The sequence below is a fragment of the Manis pentadactyla genome, chromosome 10, assembly GCF_030020395.1.
Source record: "Manis pentadactyla isolate mManPen7 chromosome 10, mManPen7.hap1, whole genome shotgun sequence".
NCBI lineage: Eukaryota > Metazoa > Chordata > Mammalia > Pholidota > Manidae > Manis > Manis pentadactyla.
Genome location: NC_080028.1, coordinates 23,679,777 through 23,696,643, shown reverse-complemented (window position 1 = coordinate 23,696,643; position 16,867 = coordinate 23,679,777). Strand labels below are relative to the sequence as shown.

The following is a 16,867-nucleotide window of genomic DNA, read 5'->3' as shown; positions in this document are numbered from 1 at the left end:
AGAAGCTGAGGCAGAGATAGAAAAAAAGGATCTTTAGGAATGAAAGAATATTGAGAAAACTGTGTGACCAATCCAAAAGGAACAATATTCATGTAAAAGTGGTACCAGAAGAAGAGAGAGAAAAAGGGATAGAAAGTGTCTTTGAGGAGGTAATTGCTGAAAACTTCCCCAGTCTGGGGAAGGAGATAGTCTCTCAGGCCATGGAGATCCACAGATCCCCCTACACAAGGGACCCAAAGAAGATAACACCAAGACTATAATAATTAAAATGGCAAAGATCAGGATAAGGACAGAATATTAAAAGCGGCCAGAGACAAAAAAGATCACATACAAAGGAAAACACATGAGGCTATCATCAGACTTCTCAACAGAAATATTACAGGACAGAAGGGAGTGGCATGATATATTTAATGCAATGAAACAGAAGGGTCTCCAACCAAGAATACTCTACCCGGCAAGATGATCATTTAAATTTGAAGGCGGGATTAAACAATTTCCAGATAAGCAAAAGGTGAGAGACTTTACCTCCCACAAAAAACCTCTACAGTGTATTTTGGAGGGACTGCTATAGATGGAAATGTTAAGACTAAAAAGCTATCATCAGAAGAAATAAAAGCACAGTAAAGAAAGTAGAACAATTAATTACTAAGCAGTTGCAAAATCAAATCAATTACCCCAAAAGTTAGTCAAGGGATAGACAAAGAGTACAGAATATGATACCTAATATATAAAGAATGGAGGAGGAAGAAAAAGGAGGAAAAAAAAAAGAACCTTTAGATTGTGTTTGTAACAGCATAGTAAGTGAGTTAAATTAGACTTAGATAGTAAGGAAATTACCCTTGAACCTTTGGTAACCATGAATCTAAAGCCTACAATGGCAGTAAGTACATACCTATTGATAATCACCCTAAATGTAAATGGAATGAATGCATGAATCAAAGACGTAGAGACAGTGAATGGAGAAAAAACCAAGATCTGTCTATATGCTGCCTATAAGAGACTCACTTCAAACCCAAAGATATACACAGACTAAAAGTGAAGGGATGGAAAAAGATATTTCATGGAACTAATAGGAAGAAAAAAGGAGGTGTTGCAGTACTTCTATCAGACAAAATAGACTTCAAAACAAAGAAAGTAACAAGAGACAAAGAAGGATATTACATAATGATAAAGGGGTGAGTTCAACAAGAGGATATAACCATTATAAATATCTATGCACCCAACACAGGAGCACCAGCATATGTGAAACAAATACAAACAGAATCGAAGGGAGAAATAGAATGCAATGCATTCATTTTGGGAGACTTCAACACACCACTCATTCCAAAGGACAGATCAACCAGACAGAAAATAAGCAAGGAGACAAAGGCACTGAACAGCATATTAGAACAGTTGGACCAGCAGACATCTACAGAACACTCCACCCAAAAGCAGCAGTATATACATTCTTCTCAATTGCATATGGAACATTTTCAAGAATAGATCATATACTAGGCCACAAAAAGAGCCTCAGTAAATTCAAAAAGATTGAAATTGTACCAACCAGTTTCTCAAACCACAAAGGTATGAAACTAGAAATAAATTACACAAAGAAAATGAAAAAGCCCACAAACACATGGAGGCTTCACAACTTGCTCCTAAATAATCAATGTCCAAATAAAAACAGAGATCAAGCAATATATGGAGACAAAAGACAACAATAATTCAACACTGCAAATTCTGTAGGACATAGCAAAGGCCATGCTATTGCAATACAGGCCTACCTCAGGAAAGAAGAACAATCCCATATCAACAGTCTAAACTCACAATTAATGAACATAGAAAAAGAAGAACAAATGAGGCCCAAAGTCAGTAGAAGGAAGGACATAATAAATAAGAAGGAGCATAAAGAAATAAAATCGAGAAGAATAAAACAGTAGAAAGAATCAATGAAAACAGGAGCTGGTTCTTTGAGAAAATAAAACAGATAAACCCCTAGCCAGACTTATCAAGAAAAAAAGAGAGTCTACACACATAAACAGAATCAGAAATGAGAAAGGAAAAATCACTACGGACACCACAGAAATACAAAGAATTATTAGAGAATATTATGAAAAACTATATGCTAACAAACTGGATAACCTAGAAGAAATGGACAACTTTCTAGAAAAATACAATCTTCCAAGGCTGACCCAGGAAGAAACAAATCATACAGATCAATTACCAGCAACAAAATTGAATTGGTAATCAAAAAACTATGTAAGAACAAAATCTCTGGACCAGACAGCTTCACTGCTGAATTTTACCAAACATTTAGTGAAGATGTAATACCCATCTTCCTTATAGTTTTCCAAAAAGTAGAAGGGGAAGGAATACTTCCAAACTCATTCTCTGAGGCCGGCATCACTCTAATACCAAAATCAGGCAAAGACATCATCACAAAAAAAGAAAATTACAGACCAATATCCCTGATAAACACAGATACAAAAATAGTCAACAAAATATTAGCAAACCAAATTCAAAAATAAATCAAAAAGATCATCCATCATGATCAAGTAGGATTTATTCCAGGGATGCAAGGATAGTACAACATTTGAAAATCCATAAACATCATCCACCACATAAACAAAAAAGGACAAAAACCACATGATCATCTCCATAGATGCTGAAAAAGCATTTGACAAAATTCAACATCCATGATGATAAAAACTCTCAACAAAATGGGTTTAGAGGGCAAGTACCTCAACATAATAAAGTCCATATATGACAAACCCACCGTCAACATCATACTTAACAGCAAGAAGCTGAAAGCTTTTCCTTTAAGATAGGGAACAAGACAAGGACGCCCACTCTCACCATTTTTGTTCAACATAGTTCTGAAGGTCCTAGGCACAGCAATCAGACAACACAAAGAGATAAAAGGCATCCAGATTGGCAAGGAAGAAGTGAAACTGTCCCTGTTTGCAGATGACATGATATTGTACATAAAAAACCCTAAAGAATCCACTCCAAAACTACTAGATCTAATATCTGAATTCAGCAAAGCTGCAGAATACAAAATTAACACACAGAAATCTGTTGCATTCCTATACACTAATGATGAATTAGCAGAAAGAGAAATTAGGAAAACAACACCATTCACAATTGCATCAAAAAGAATAAAATACTTAGGAATAAACCTATTGAAGGAAGTGAAAGACTTATATACTGAAAACTACAGGACACTCATGAGAGAAATTAAAGAAGATACCAACATGTGGAAATACATCCTGTGCTCATGAATAGGAAGAATTAATATTGTCAAAATGGCCATCCTGCCTAAAGCAATCTACAGATTCAATGCAATCCCTATCAAAATACCAACAGCATTCTTCACTGAACTAGAAGAAATGTTCTAAAATTCATATGGAACCACAAAAGACCCCGAATAGCCATAGCAATTCTGAGAAGGGAAAATAAAGCTGGGGGGATTATACTCTCCAACTTCAAGCTCTACTACAAAGGCACAGTAATCAAGACAATTTGGTACTGTCCCAAGAACAGACCCATAGACCAATGGAACAGACTAGAGAGCCCAGAAATAAACCTAAGCATATATGGTCAATTAACATATGATAAAGGAGCCATGGATATACAATGGGGAAATGACAGCCTCTTCAACAACTTGTGTTGGAAAAACTGGACAGCTACATGCAAGAGAATGAAACTGGATTATTGTCTAACCCCATATACAAAAGTAAAGTCAAAATGGATCAAAGACCTGAATGTAAGTAATGAAACCATAAAACTCTTAGAAGACAACATAGGCAAAAATCTCTTGAATATAAACATGAGCAACTTTTTCCTAAACACATCTCAGGCAAGGGAAACAAAAGCAAAAATGAACAAGTCGGACTCTATCAAGCTAAAAAGCTTCTACACAGCAAAGGACACCATCAGCATTAAAAAAAGGCATCCTACAGTGTGGGAGAATATATTTTTAAACAACTTATCCCACAAGGGGTTAACATCCAAAATGTATAAAGAACACATGCTTCAACACACAAAAAGCAAATAACCTGATTAGAAAATGGGAATTTCTCCAAAGAAGAAATTCAGATGGCCAACAGGCATATGAAAAGATGCTCCACATGGCTAATTATCAGGGACATGCAAATTAAAACCACAGTGAGATATCACCTCACACTAGTTAGGATGCCCAACATCCAAAAGAGTAGGAACAACAAATGCTGGCAAGGATGCGGAGTAAGGGGAACCCTCCTACACTGCTGGTAGGGATGTAAACCAGTTCAATCATTGTGAAAAGCAATAGGGAGGTTCCTCAAAAAACTAAAAATAGAAATACCATTTGACCCAAGAATTCCACTCCTAGGAATTTACCCAAAGAGAACAAGATCCCAGATTCAAAAAGACAGATGCACTCCTATGTTTATTGCAGCACTATTTGCAATAGCCAAGATATGGAAGCAACCTAAGTGTCCATCAGTAGATGAATGGATAAAGAAGATATGGTACATGTACACATGGAATATCATTCAACCATAAGAAGAAAACCAGTCCTACCATTTGCAACAGCATGGATGGAACTGGAGGGTATTATGCTCAGTGAAATAAGCCAGGCAGAGCAAGTCAAGTACCAAATGATTTCCCTCATTTGTGGAGTATAATGATGAAGTAAAACTGGAGGAACAAAACAGCAGCAGACTCACAGACTCTAGGAAGGGACTAGTGGTTACCAAAGGTGAAGGAAGGGTGCAGGAGGGTGGGAGAAGGGGATTGAGGGGTATCATGATTAGTTCACATAGTGTGGGGGGGTCATGGCGAAGTCAGTATAGCACAGAGAAGACAAGTAGTGACTATATGGGATCTTACTACACTGATGGACACTGACTGCAATGGGGTAAGGGGGGGACTCGATAATATGGGTGAATGTAGCAACCACATTGTTTTTCTTGTGTAACCCTCATAGGAATGTGTATCAATGATACCTTAAGAAAAAGAAAATGACTTTCTTGTTGCTACTTAGTGAAGATGCTTTACAAACTGAATTTTTCAACACCTATACAATTATGGACAAATCCTTTTAAAAGTATAACTCATTTACCGAATTCTGTAGCTCTCCCCATCCTCCTAGAGCATGAAAGTGTCTGAACTTTTCACCAAACAGTCGCCCACAAATGTGGCGTTCCAAGTACACAGTATGTCCTTCATTTAACCTGAAAACAAATAAAAAAAACAAAAACTGAGAGGAAATGGCATTTTAATCACCAAGATTTTCCTTTTGGGCTTTTCTATAGAGTAAAACAATTATAAAGCATGACCACTACAGTCTAAGTAGACACCTATGTGTCTTCTCCGCATTCAATTCAGAATAAAGGGAAGCCCAGCTCTGCAGATGACAGCAGGGAAAAGTAAGCCATGGTTCTAGTTTTATGTGTCCATGTATTAAAATGTGACCATACCAGCAACAAAGTAACGATCATAAGCTGAAAACTCCTACCTAATACTGAAACAAATATTACAGTATTAAAAAAAGAAAAAAGCCCTCTCTTCCAAAGAAGTACTAACAAAGAAAAACAAGATGTATACACAAAGCAATTCGAGTGGTGGGAGGCAGGGAAAAAAATTAGTAACAAGAACCAACAAATAAATAATAATAAAAAAAACCTTACCAAAAGTGATCCCAAGTTTTGTTGGTCACTAGATTTCCTGTCCAACTATGAGATATTTCATGTGCAATAACCTAAAGGAAACAGTGGAAGTGATTAGTAGTAAAATTGATTACTTTCATCTAAAATAATCATTATGTAACATTCTAGTTATTTGAATTCTATGCTGTTCAACATTTTTAACATTAACTAGACATTCAGGGAATTACTTAGTTCAGAAAAACATCAGAATTTAGCCAAAGACAAAGTATAGCATAGAATTTTATAATTCTCCAAATAAAATTATTTAGAATATATTACATGGATACATCACTTCATTATAAAATATTTCACAGGCATATGAAGAGATCACACCATTAAATGTTCTTAAATCTGTTAAATTGTTAGTGTAATAATGTCTTGCAATAAGAATCCCAAGTTATCTTTTATATCTCTAACATAACACAAAGGATATTTAAATCAGCTGACTTAATATTTATTGAGGGTAAGATATTAAATTTTATAATTTATGATCATAAAATAATCATAATTTTATAATTTTATAATACATTTGATAATAAATTTTAACTTACATTCGAGAGTGACTTGTCACCTGCCTATGAAAGAAGAAAACTGCCTTAGAATTTCAGTAATCAAATTATATGCTATATTTAAAAGACCACTTATATCAAAATGTAGTATTCTGGCATTAATGGTCCACTATATTTCTACTACAGCACTCCAAAGAGTAACATGTACTGAGAAAATAAAACAAAAAACTGCGGGACTAAAGCATAATTTTTTCTGTCCCTAATCTTGGTAATTTTTCCACTACTAGGAGGCTGTATACTTGTCTTTAATTTACTTCCAGGAAACATTTCTCCTACTTCTATTTTTACATCTGCTCTTATTTGCCCTTATATACTTTCATTTTTCCCTTATTACCCACAGTGTATTTATGAGAAGTTTGTAGTGTCCTATGTTTCCTATGGTGTTTTATTTATTTAGTTGCTAATCCATTACTCACTTGGTTTTAGGAAGGATTTAAGTAAGGTACCTTACAAAAGCATATCAAATACAGCTCTATACTTTGGCCTGATCCTTTACGATACATGGTAAACTTGAGGCCCTTTCTTTTTTTTTTTAACCAGTACCTATCTGCCAAGTGTAAATGATACAGTTTCTTTGTCTGGACACGTAATTCATCAATCATCGTTTTCCACTGCCCCTCCCCCCCCACCCCAACATCCCCAAACATCTCAAACATAATATTCTTTTCTCCCAAAAGGCCAAATTATTTTCTTTTGAAAAATGAGATGATAATAATGACCACAATGAGCAATATAATCAGTCACCAGGGTTATATAAATAAAATACGTAAAAAAATATTATTATGGAGCTAAGGCTCTTCATACCTAGGTTTATGTTTGAGGAGAACTCAATTTCAAATGAAGAAATATTTACACTCACCAGCAGAGTAGGAGTTACAAAAGTGAGGCAAGGATTTTCCATGCCACCGTAAGGGAAGGATGGCGGCAGGACCAGTAGGTCATACTGCCCCCATACGTATGGGCCTCCCAGATCTTCTGCAATTTTAAGCATAGATTCAGTCTGGAAAATTAAAACATATATATTTATATGTATTAATCATTATCATAATATATTTTTTTAAAGTATATATTGCTTTCTATGAAGGCTTTGGGTTAATGATGCTTATTTGAAATGATATAAAGTATCAACTATAAATTTATATAAAATTTATTTTTCTACCCTATTACTTAAAACCATCACATTTCATACTAAAAATCTTAAATCTGTTGTCTACCACATTTATTAAATAAAGCAACTATATGACCAACCTCAGAAAATTCATAAGCAGATTTTTCCACCTGCTCTTTCTCAGACCATACCAATGTTCTCGGGCCAATTTGCCTGCAAAATTAAAAAGTTTAATAAAAACAAAACTCAAGGCAAATTATTCATTTGGTTCTAGGAAAATTTAAAGTACTGTACACAAATCCTTCCTGTAGGAGTGTGATCTTCCAAGTGCTTAGCGGGACAAGGTGAGGTTAAATGGCTTCTCTGAGATACAGACCTGCTATTGCATATGCAGCAATAAATATGCAGCTCTCTAAGGAGGCACAGTCTGGGTCAAATGAAAACTGAGACTACAGTGCCCCAAGGTTAGCTACGAGCTCTGGCAAGACCTCTGGGGATCCAGTTTCCTCCCTCAATCTCACACTATAGAACCCAGTCATGGCTCAGTAAGAGATTATTCTAGAACAGGGATGGATGCAAACTTTGTTATATACTTAAAGGTTGAACACTCATATAAGAAGACACAAATAGAAAAAGGAGGAAATCCTGTCACATGCTACAACATGGATGAGCCCTGAGGACATATGCTAAGTGAAATAAGCCAGCCACAAAAGGACAAATACTGTATGATTCCATGTATGAGGTATCTAAGGTAGCCAAATTCATAGAATCAGAAAGTAGAATGGTAGTTACTAGGGGCTGGAGGAAGGTGGAAATGTGATGTGTTGTTTAAAGGAGATAGCATTTCAGTTCTTTAAGATGCGAAAGTTCTGGAGATCTGTTTTACAGCAAAGTGAATTCTACTTAACACCATTGACTCCTGAACTGTACATTTAAAAATGGTTAAGATGGCAAACTTTGGGGTTTCTTTAACGACAATAAAAAAAAAGGAAAAAGAAATAGAACTATGTATCATTTGTATAGGGCTAGAACTTAAAAATATTTTTTCTCTTAGGTTTCATCTTAAAAACTTTCTAGTTAAACTAAACCCCAAACAAGGCCTTGCCATGGTATCCTGCCCCAGAGAGGCAGTGGACTCTAATAAAACAATGCCTCTCAAAATTTAATGTGCATAGAAATTATCTGGAGAGCTTGTTCAAATACAAAGTTTGACTTAATAGGTCTGGAACAGTACCCAAGAATTTGCATTTCTAAACAGCTCCCAGGTGGTGCCAAAGCTACTGTTCCGTAGACCACACTAAGTAGAAATGGTAACCAGTGCTATCCAGCATAAATTTAATGAGCCGCAAATGCAAGCCACATATGTAATTTTAAATTGTCTGGTAGCCACATTAAAAAAAAAAGCAAAAGGAAACAGAAGAAATTTTCCTTATTTTTAAATCCAATATATTTCAAAATATCATCATTTCAACATGAAATCAACATCAAAGATTATTAATGAAGTACTTCATATTATTTTTTTCATGTTAAGTGTTTAGAAATCCAGTGTGTATTTCACCTGAAGCTGCATGTGGGGGCTGGACAGGGCAGATCATCGCTGAGCGGACTCTGAAGCCAGATAGCCTACATAGGGTCTTGGCTCTGACATTTCCCGGCTGTGCAACTCTCAGCCAGTTACTAAAACTTACTGAGCATCAGTTTCTTTACTGGTAAAATGGGAAAAAATAATCCTGCCTAGCCCCCAGAGTCCTGAAGATTTGATGGGACGAGGCACTGGTGACGGCGTGTGACAAAGCCTTCTGGTGTCAGCTCTGTGGCAGTCCAAGTAACCACACAGTCAGGCAGGGCCATCTGCAGACCAGGAGCTTTACATACGTTAGCTCTGTTAATCCTCACCAAAATCCTTTGACATTAATTTCTACTTTTTAGATGAAAATAAAACTCATGATGAGTTGCCCAGAGGCTTAGATAGTAACTGCTGGCGCTGGAATTGGAATTTGTGTTCACCTGACTTCTTGTTAATGGCCATGTTTCTGGCAATTTAAAGAATGTGATTACTACAGACATTCTTAATTTTCAGTTGTTTAGAAATAAGAACAAGCAAAAAAATAAGAAAGGGCACTCCAACTATTGTAAAATTTTAATGAAACATCTTACATTTCTATAATATTTATAGGCTTCCAAGTGCTTGAAAATATTTTATCTCATTTGTTTCACATAACTACCCTGACGCAAGAAAGGGAGATACATAATTTCAAGGATGAGGAAATGTAGGTCATAAGAAGCAACTTGTTCAAACTTTTATTAGAATCCAGATATCTAACCAAAGGTCAGGGCATGCTCATTCTGTAATACTTGGAAAACCTAAGCAGCTACTGGTAAAGACTGTTAAATTTAAAATTGTTACTTAACACTTTATAATTGGATTTGAATTTTTCTAGTGCTGTCAGCTTGTTATCTTGAGAAATACACAAATGATCTAACAATTAATCCTGACAGAGGTTCAAGATACCTACGGTTTAATTTATTTATAAACCTCAGAATTGTTCAAAAGCTCACCTGCTTTCTAAAGCTCCAGCAACTAAAGCAATCAAGTAGCAGGGGATCGGAACCTAAAGGGGAGAACAAAACATACACCAGGTGCTTCAGTCAGTGTTTAAAGATGTTAGAGTGAGACAATTTGTGTTTAAAAGTAAGCAAATTCCCTTTCAAAATCTCCAACATTAGTATAGTATGGATTACTTTCTTTTTATGCTTCTTAAATAGTTCTCATTTTTAGGGGGTCAAACAGTTCAAAACTGTAATGTAGAACATTTCAAAATGTCAATTTCCCTTTTATTCCATTAGGAAGGAAAGCTGAAATGTTGATTGCACATAGTATTACAAGGTACATTTAAGCATTTCTCAAAAGTTAGCCTGCAAGAAAGCAACTGTGCTTTTAGGTTCTTCGGTCTATTCTCTAGATTTTTTTTTTAATTCCCTTTTTAAAACCACTGCTGGTATATTTGATACACACACACACATACAGACAGTTCTTGGAAGGTCAAAGATACAAGTCAAATTACCAGCTACATAGGAATTTTGGTGACTGTGACTGAGTGCTCTTTTGGTCTAAGACAGCATTTCCATTTGCACACACTCAACAACCACAAGTGACACGCTGGCCCCCACTAGGGCAGGCCAATGTGTGACTTAAAGGAACAGGAAACCTGTTACTGACTAGGATGAGGGAAAATGGGATCAGGTGCACCCACTACTGTGCCTATCCAGCAACCTCTTTCTTCAATACAACACCTTAAGTAGTACAAAATATTTTAAAAGCACAAAAGAAAAAGAAGCAAAGGAAACAAAATAACATAAGCTGCTTTCTAATTCTGAGATTCTCAATTTCTAAATTCAAGAGCAATTTTGCTGTCTCGATGGGTAAAAGCTATTTGTAGTTCATCACCAACTAACACAAAAATTTTGACCCTAAGATCTTACTTTCTGGCTGAATCTGTATATTTTCCTTCTCGAGTCTTCTGGGTCAGGTGCTTCTCCATCACGAATGGCACTCATAAGTGCCACCAGTTCTTTAGGGACAGATACCTAATCAAGAACAAAAGTCATTTCCAGTTATAAATAATAGGTTTTATATACCTTAAACTACATATGTAAAATAACTTTTTCCCCCTTGATAGTCTATACAATAGACTATGAAACCAGTAAGTTCATATGTATCAGTTTATAAAGAGAATTAGCAATATGTAAAATGCTTCTTTAAACATGAATGTGGAATAACTATCCATTTATCCATCCATATTAATGGCATCTGGTAGAAACTAGATTAAAATCCAGCTCTGCCACTTACTAACTGCATGGACTTGGGCCAGTAACTTCCTTGAGCCGCAGTTTCTCCATTAAACAAGGGTAATACTTCATATGATTACTGCAATGATAAATGACATAGAAGAACCACCCAGTATCATGCCTGGTAATGGTAGCTACCACCTCTTCTCCCCTCCACACCTGCAAAACAGACTAAAAAGAATGCTATACTCACTTTAGGACAGAGAGTACAGTTTTGAACAATTTTGTTTAAGACATAAACTTAGAGTTACAAACAGAATAACTTTTTAAGGACCATAATTGTGAGAAACTCAAATTTGTTGCCAAGAACTGTGAAGTAATTTTTTAGGGAAATTTGTATGGAAAAAGATCCTTATGAGGCAAACTATATGGTCACTTAAATGTGTGCCCTAGGTCCATGACTCTGAAAATTTTATTTCTAATGAATGCCAGAATCAAGGACTATTCTGAGTTATTAATTATCTAGCAAGCATACATCCCAATAAGTTCTGGACTTCGATGTTCTTTTTGCATGGCCCAGTATTGAAAGTTATCACTGAGACAAGCACAGAATCAGGAGCTCCGGAAGTAAGTTACAACCATAGATCCTGCAGCTAACAAGCATTCAGGAAATAATTTGGTTCCTCTTGCTCCCTTTATTTAAGCAGTGTTATTTTATACAGAAGGAACAGCTGAGTTGTGAGTTTGTAAGACCTGCCCAAGGTCATGCTGTTAGTAACTGGTGGAGAAGACTCCAGAACCTGGGATTCTTTGTCTCCAAGTATATAGTTTTCTACAGCCCTATACTAGTTGCGGTTTGGTTGTGGGATGATCTGGGAATCAAGAAGGCCCCATAAATACAGGTTGATTCTCAATTCTATTTGCTTTGTCTAGGTAGGTCTGGTCTGTGGGATAGCTTTTGATTATTAGTTGTAGTCCTTTTTATACAAGAATTAGCAGTACCTATGACTAGAATAAGATGAAAATGTATAAAGATAAGTCTGTAATATATGTCCATTAGGATGACTAGATGGAGGTTTATAGGGGTATAGTATAGAGCACGTTTACAGAATGATTTTTAATCCTGCAAATGTTAATTCTTGAAAGTAAAAAAAAAGGGTCCCCAATTCTTTTTGGGTCCAGAAATCTGAATTCTCTTAAAATGAGAATGTTATGTTTCCTTTTTTATACTGAAAACTGCTTTTAAAACAGATTCAAAATGAAATCTACAGCCCTTTTTTACGTATTTCAGGTAAATTTAATATTTCTAACTACAAAAATTCAGTTATCTCTGCTTATCATTAATACCACATTTACATATATAGATCATTTAATTCAGCTAGCAATTTGTAAAATTTACCTCTGCACTGTAAGTTAATTTCACAGAAGGAGTGTCTTGGCAAGGAAGAATTGCTCTGCAGTGGATGGCCTGGGAGGGGGAGAAAGAAAAAGAACAGCTGTTCCCCTTTCATATAAATCAAGTCATTAAGAAATCGTTTAAATTACATCATTGTTCTTAGACAATTCTTTTTAAGCATAAAAATATGTCTTACATTTCCTCAGCTCTCTTAAAAGTAGCAAAAACACATTTGTGGATTACAAAGGTCTGATTTTCCCTTTTAATGTATGACCAACCCTCACATTTCAGTTGAAGCATCAGCATGAACTTTAGCAGCATTTCTTACTTATTGCTTTGAGTAATAGTGCCCAGTGAGATGCTGTTAAGAACCAAGAAAAAAAGAGCTCTTTGGTGAAATAAAATTGAGAACCATCCTATCATATAGATTTTCTAGGAACATTAGCCTCCTGAAGACTCTGAAAAGACCTACAATTAAATTAAATTCTCACACTTAATTTAACATGAAACCTGTTTTTCTCTGCTTAGTTTGCTTACATCTAATGGGATGTGAGTGTTTTGAGGAACACAGCTTGGGAAATGTTGCTAGTCTTGACATTTCGATCTTGCAGCAAACTTCGAAAGTAAAAACTAGGAAGAAAAGGAGGGAGAAAGAACAGTCTTTCTCAATACCATCTAGACATTCATGCATCATGTAATGTGTAAACTGTTTCTCTGCTTCCACATCAATCTGTCATAAATACTGGTTCCATCAGAATAGCCAGAACACTGCTTTATACCCTGATTGGCTTATGAATAAATCTGTATTGCTTGCTGGTGAGCAAAGGAACCCCAGCCTCATTGAGACAGTTTACTAAGCTTAAAGGAATACTGATAACTAACATCTCTCTCTGAAATTGTTATAAATCATAGACGTACTTCATGCCACTGCAAACTTCCCTAAAGCCCCCCAAACTCCATTATCATATAGTTTTTATCCTTTTGTTAATGTGGTTTATCACATTGATTGATTTCTGGATCTTGAACCATCCCTGCATTCCTGGAATAAATCCCACTTGGTCACGGTGAATGATCTTTTAAATGTATTTTGGAATTCAGTTCACAAATATTTTGTTGAGAATTTCTGCATTTATGTTCATTAGGGATATTTGTTTTTAATTTTCCTTCTTTTTTTAGTCTTTGGTAATGCTTGTAGAATGAATTTAGAAGCATTCCTTCCTCTTCTATTTTTTGGAATAGTTTGAGCTGGAAAGATATAAACTCTTCTTTAAATGTTTGGTAGTATTCACTTGTGAAGCCATCTGGTCCTGGAGTTTTGCTTATTGGGAATTTTTTGATTACCAATTCAATTTCATTACTAGTAATTAAAGTCTGATCAAATTTTCTTATTTAGCCTAGTTCAGTCTTGGAAGATTATATGTTCCTAGAAATTTATCTATTTAATCTTATCTGATTTATTGGCATATAATTTTTCATAGTAAAATCATAATCCTTTGTATTTCTATCATGTTTGTTGTAACTTCTCAGCTTTCATTTCTAGTTTTAAGTTCTCTCTCCATGAGTCTAGCTAAAGGCTTATCAATTTTGTTTATCTTTTCAAAGAGTCAGCTCTTAGTTCCATTGATATTTTCTTTTTTTTTTTTCAGACTGTATTTCATTTATTTCCACTCTGTACCATATTCTTTCCTTCTTTCTACTAAATTTGGGCTTTATTCTTTTTTTAGTTCCTTTAGGTGTAAGGTTAGATTATGTGAGATTTTTCTTGTTTCTTTAGGTAGGCCTGCATCACTCTAAGCTTTAAAGTGACTGATCTATTATCTTTACCATATATTTGCTTTACCAGTAAAATTTTTTCCTTTCATAATTTTCTTCTAATTATGGCCTTTTCTTTTCTGCTTAAAGAAGTCCCTTTAACATTCCCTGGAAGGCTGGTTTAGGGTGGTGAACTCCTTCAACTTTTATTTGTCTGGAAAGCTCTTTATCTTCAATTATGAATGATAATCTTGCTGGATAGAGTATTCTTGGCTCTAGGTTTTTTTTTTTGTTGTTGTTGTTTTTCTTTCAGCACTTTGAATATATCATGTCACTCCTTTCCAGCCTGCAGAGTTTCTGCTAAAAAATCAGCAGACCGCCCTATGGGATTTCCCTTGTATGTAGCTATTGCTTTTCTCTTGCAGCTTTTAAGATTTTATCTTTAATCTTTGACATTTTAATTTATATGTCTTAGTGTAGGAGTCATTGGAGTTTATCAGGTTTATGGCTCTCTGTGCTTATTGGATCTGGATGTCTGTTTCCTTCTTCAGGTTAGTAAAGTTTTCAGCTATTATTTCTCCAAATAAGTTTTCCATCGCTTTCTCTCTCTTTTCTCCTGCTGGGACCCCTATAATATAAATGTTAGTGTACATGATGTCCTATAGGTCCTTTAACCTATCCACATTTTTAGAAATTCTTTTCTCTTTGCTGTTCAGCTTGACTGCTTTCCATTCTCAGTCTTCCAATTGCTCATCCATTCTCCTCCATCCTCTAATCTGCTCTTGATTTCCTCTAGTTAATTTTTTTTTCATTTTATATTCTCAACTTTGGTTCTTTTTTATATTTTCTATTTATTGACACTCTCACTGAGTTCATCTACTCTTCTCTCTCAGGTCTGGTGGGTATCTTATAATAATTACTTTTTCAGTAGACTGCTTAACTCTGTTTTCTTTAGGCTTTTTTTCCTGAAGTTTTGTCTTGTTTTTTCATCTGGAGCATATTCCTCTGTCTCCTTATTTTGTTTTGACTTTCTATTTGTTTCTATGAATTAGGTGAAACAGCTACCTCTCCCAGTTTTGAAGGAGTGGCCTTGTGTAGGAATGTCCTTGTGTAGATTGTATGTGCCTGTCAACTGGTGCTGTAGCAGGGAGAGGCTGGGGATCCCTGAGTACTTTACATGAGGGCTGCCCTGGTGGGATGGCTGGAGCTGAAGTGGGTATGTGTGGGGGTGCAGGGGTCTGGGGTGCTCTGTGGCAGGGACACCTGGTAGGATCGCTAGAGGTGAAGTGGGCACAGGCCAGCAAGGTCTCAGGGCTCTCTGCACAAGGGGTACTCTGACAGGACTGCTGGAGCTAAAGTGGGTATTGCTGAGGGTGTCCTGGTGAGTGCTGCATTGGTGCCACCTCAAGCTGGTGTGGGCTGGGGACCTGGGGCTTGTTGGGGTGGCCAACCAGTAGCATCCCAGAACCTGCTCCCATCTGTGCTATCAGGCTGGAGGTGGAACATAACAATGGTGCTCACCAGAAACTCTGATCTTGGAAAGAGTTCCAACAGCTCCCCCATGTTTGGTGGATCCTTTAGTGTTAGGAAATGGGCTTCCTTCACTTATATGCTACTTGGCCTTTAAACTGTATTTTTTTTTATGTGTCCTTGGGTAGGAGAATTTGCACACAGCTCCCTCAGTTATATCATTCCCTACTGTGGGTCCCCATGTCAAGGGTGGGGTTCCTGTTGTTACCATTCTCCTGCTATTTTCTTTATTCTCTCTATCCTTTCTTTGTTGGACAGAAGCTGTTCAATCAGCCCTTAGTTCTTCAGGAGATATTGCTCTGTATGTAGATGTAGATTTTGTGTGTACATGGGAGGAGGTGAGTTCAGGCTCTTGCTATGCTGCTGTCTTGGACCCCTCCATTCACATTCCTGTTTCTCACAAATATTGGATTTCTTGCCAACTTTAGTTTATGGACATTCTGTAAGAAATACTGACTTGACAATCAAATATTACTAAGAAAGAACACAAACTGTACATTCTTGCCTAGAATACTATATCTCTTCCAGATTACTGAACTAAGGGTTTTTTAGATTAAAAGTATTTAAATTGACAATAAAAAGTAAACATATCTATTCCATGTATGAATATCGCTTCCTTTTTAAAAGACTTATATTCAAATTTGAGCTTAAGATAGTATCCATCACACAGGAATATTAAATATTAAAGTACCAAGGATTAAATATGCAAAGTACTGAGCATGATACTGGAAAATATAATAATGTTCAATCATGTGAGTTCCTTTAATTATAGATTTGGTTACTAACAGAATTAGGGTTTTTTCTATCAAAAGACAGTTTAATACCTATTATCCCTGTGAAAGACTGTCTCTACTTACTATTATTATGTTCTTTATTCTTAGTCTAATACCATTTTAAATAGACTTTGCATATTTAATTCTTGGTACTTTAATATTTAATATTCCTGTGTGATACATACTATCTTAAGCTCAAATTTGAATATAAGTCTTTTAAAAAGGAGGCAATATTCATACATGGGATAGATATGTTTACTTTTTACTGTCAATTTAAATAC

At 35.8% G+C, this 16,867-nt stretch overlaps 1 protein-coding gene across 2 annotated transcripts in view; it reads right to left on the bottom strand.

Annotated features, from left to right (window-relative positions):
* Positions 1-16,867, bottom strand: part of LTA4H (leukotriene A4 hydrolase) — a 48,653-nt gene that overhangs the window by 14,513 nt on the left and 17,273 nt on the right. For both annotated transcript variants that reach the window (XM_036891334.2, XM_036891331.2), the window contains exons 4-11: positions 12,535-12,603; positions 10,830-10,934; positions 9,906-9,958; positions 7,487-7,559; positions 7,098-7,238; positions 6,221-6,244; positions 5,652-5,722; positions 5,084-5,195 (exon numbers count right to left, since the gene is read on the bottom strand). In XM_036891334.2, coding sequence (XP_036747229.2) covers positions 5,084-5,195; positions 5,652-5,722; positions 6,221-6,244; positions 7,098-7,238; positions 7,487-7,559; positions 9,906-9,958; positions 10,830-10,934; positions 12,535-12,603 — 648 coding nt within the window. The remainder of the gene's footprint in view (positions 1-5,083; positions 5,196-5,651; positions 5,723-6,220; positions 6,245-7,097; positions 7,239-7,486; positions 7,560-9,905; positions 9,959-10,829; positions 10,935-12,534; positions 12,604-16,867) is intronic.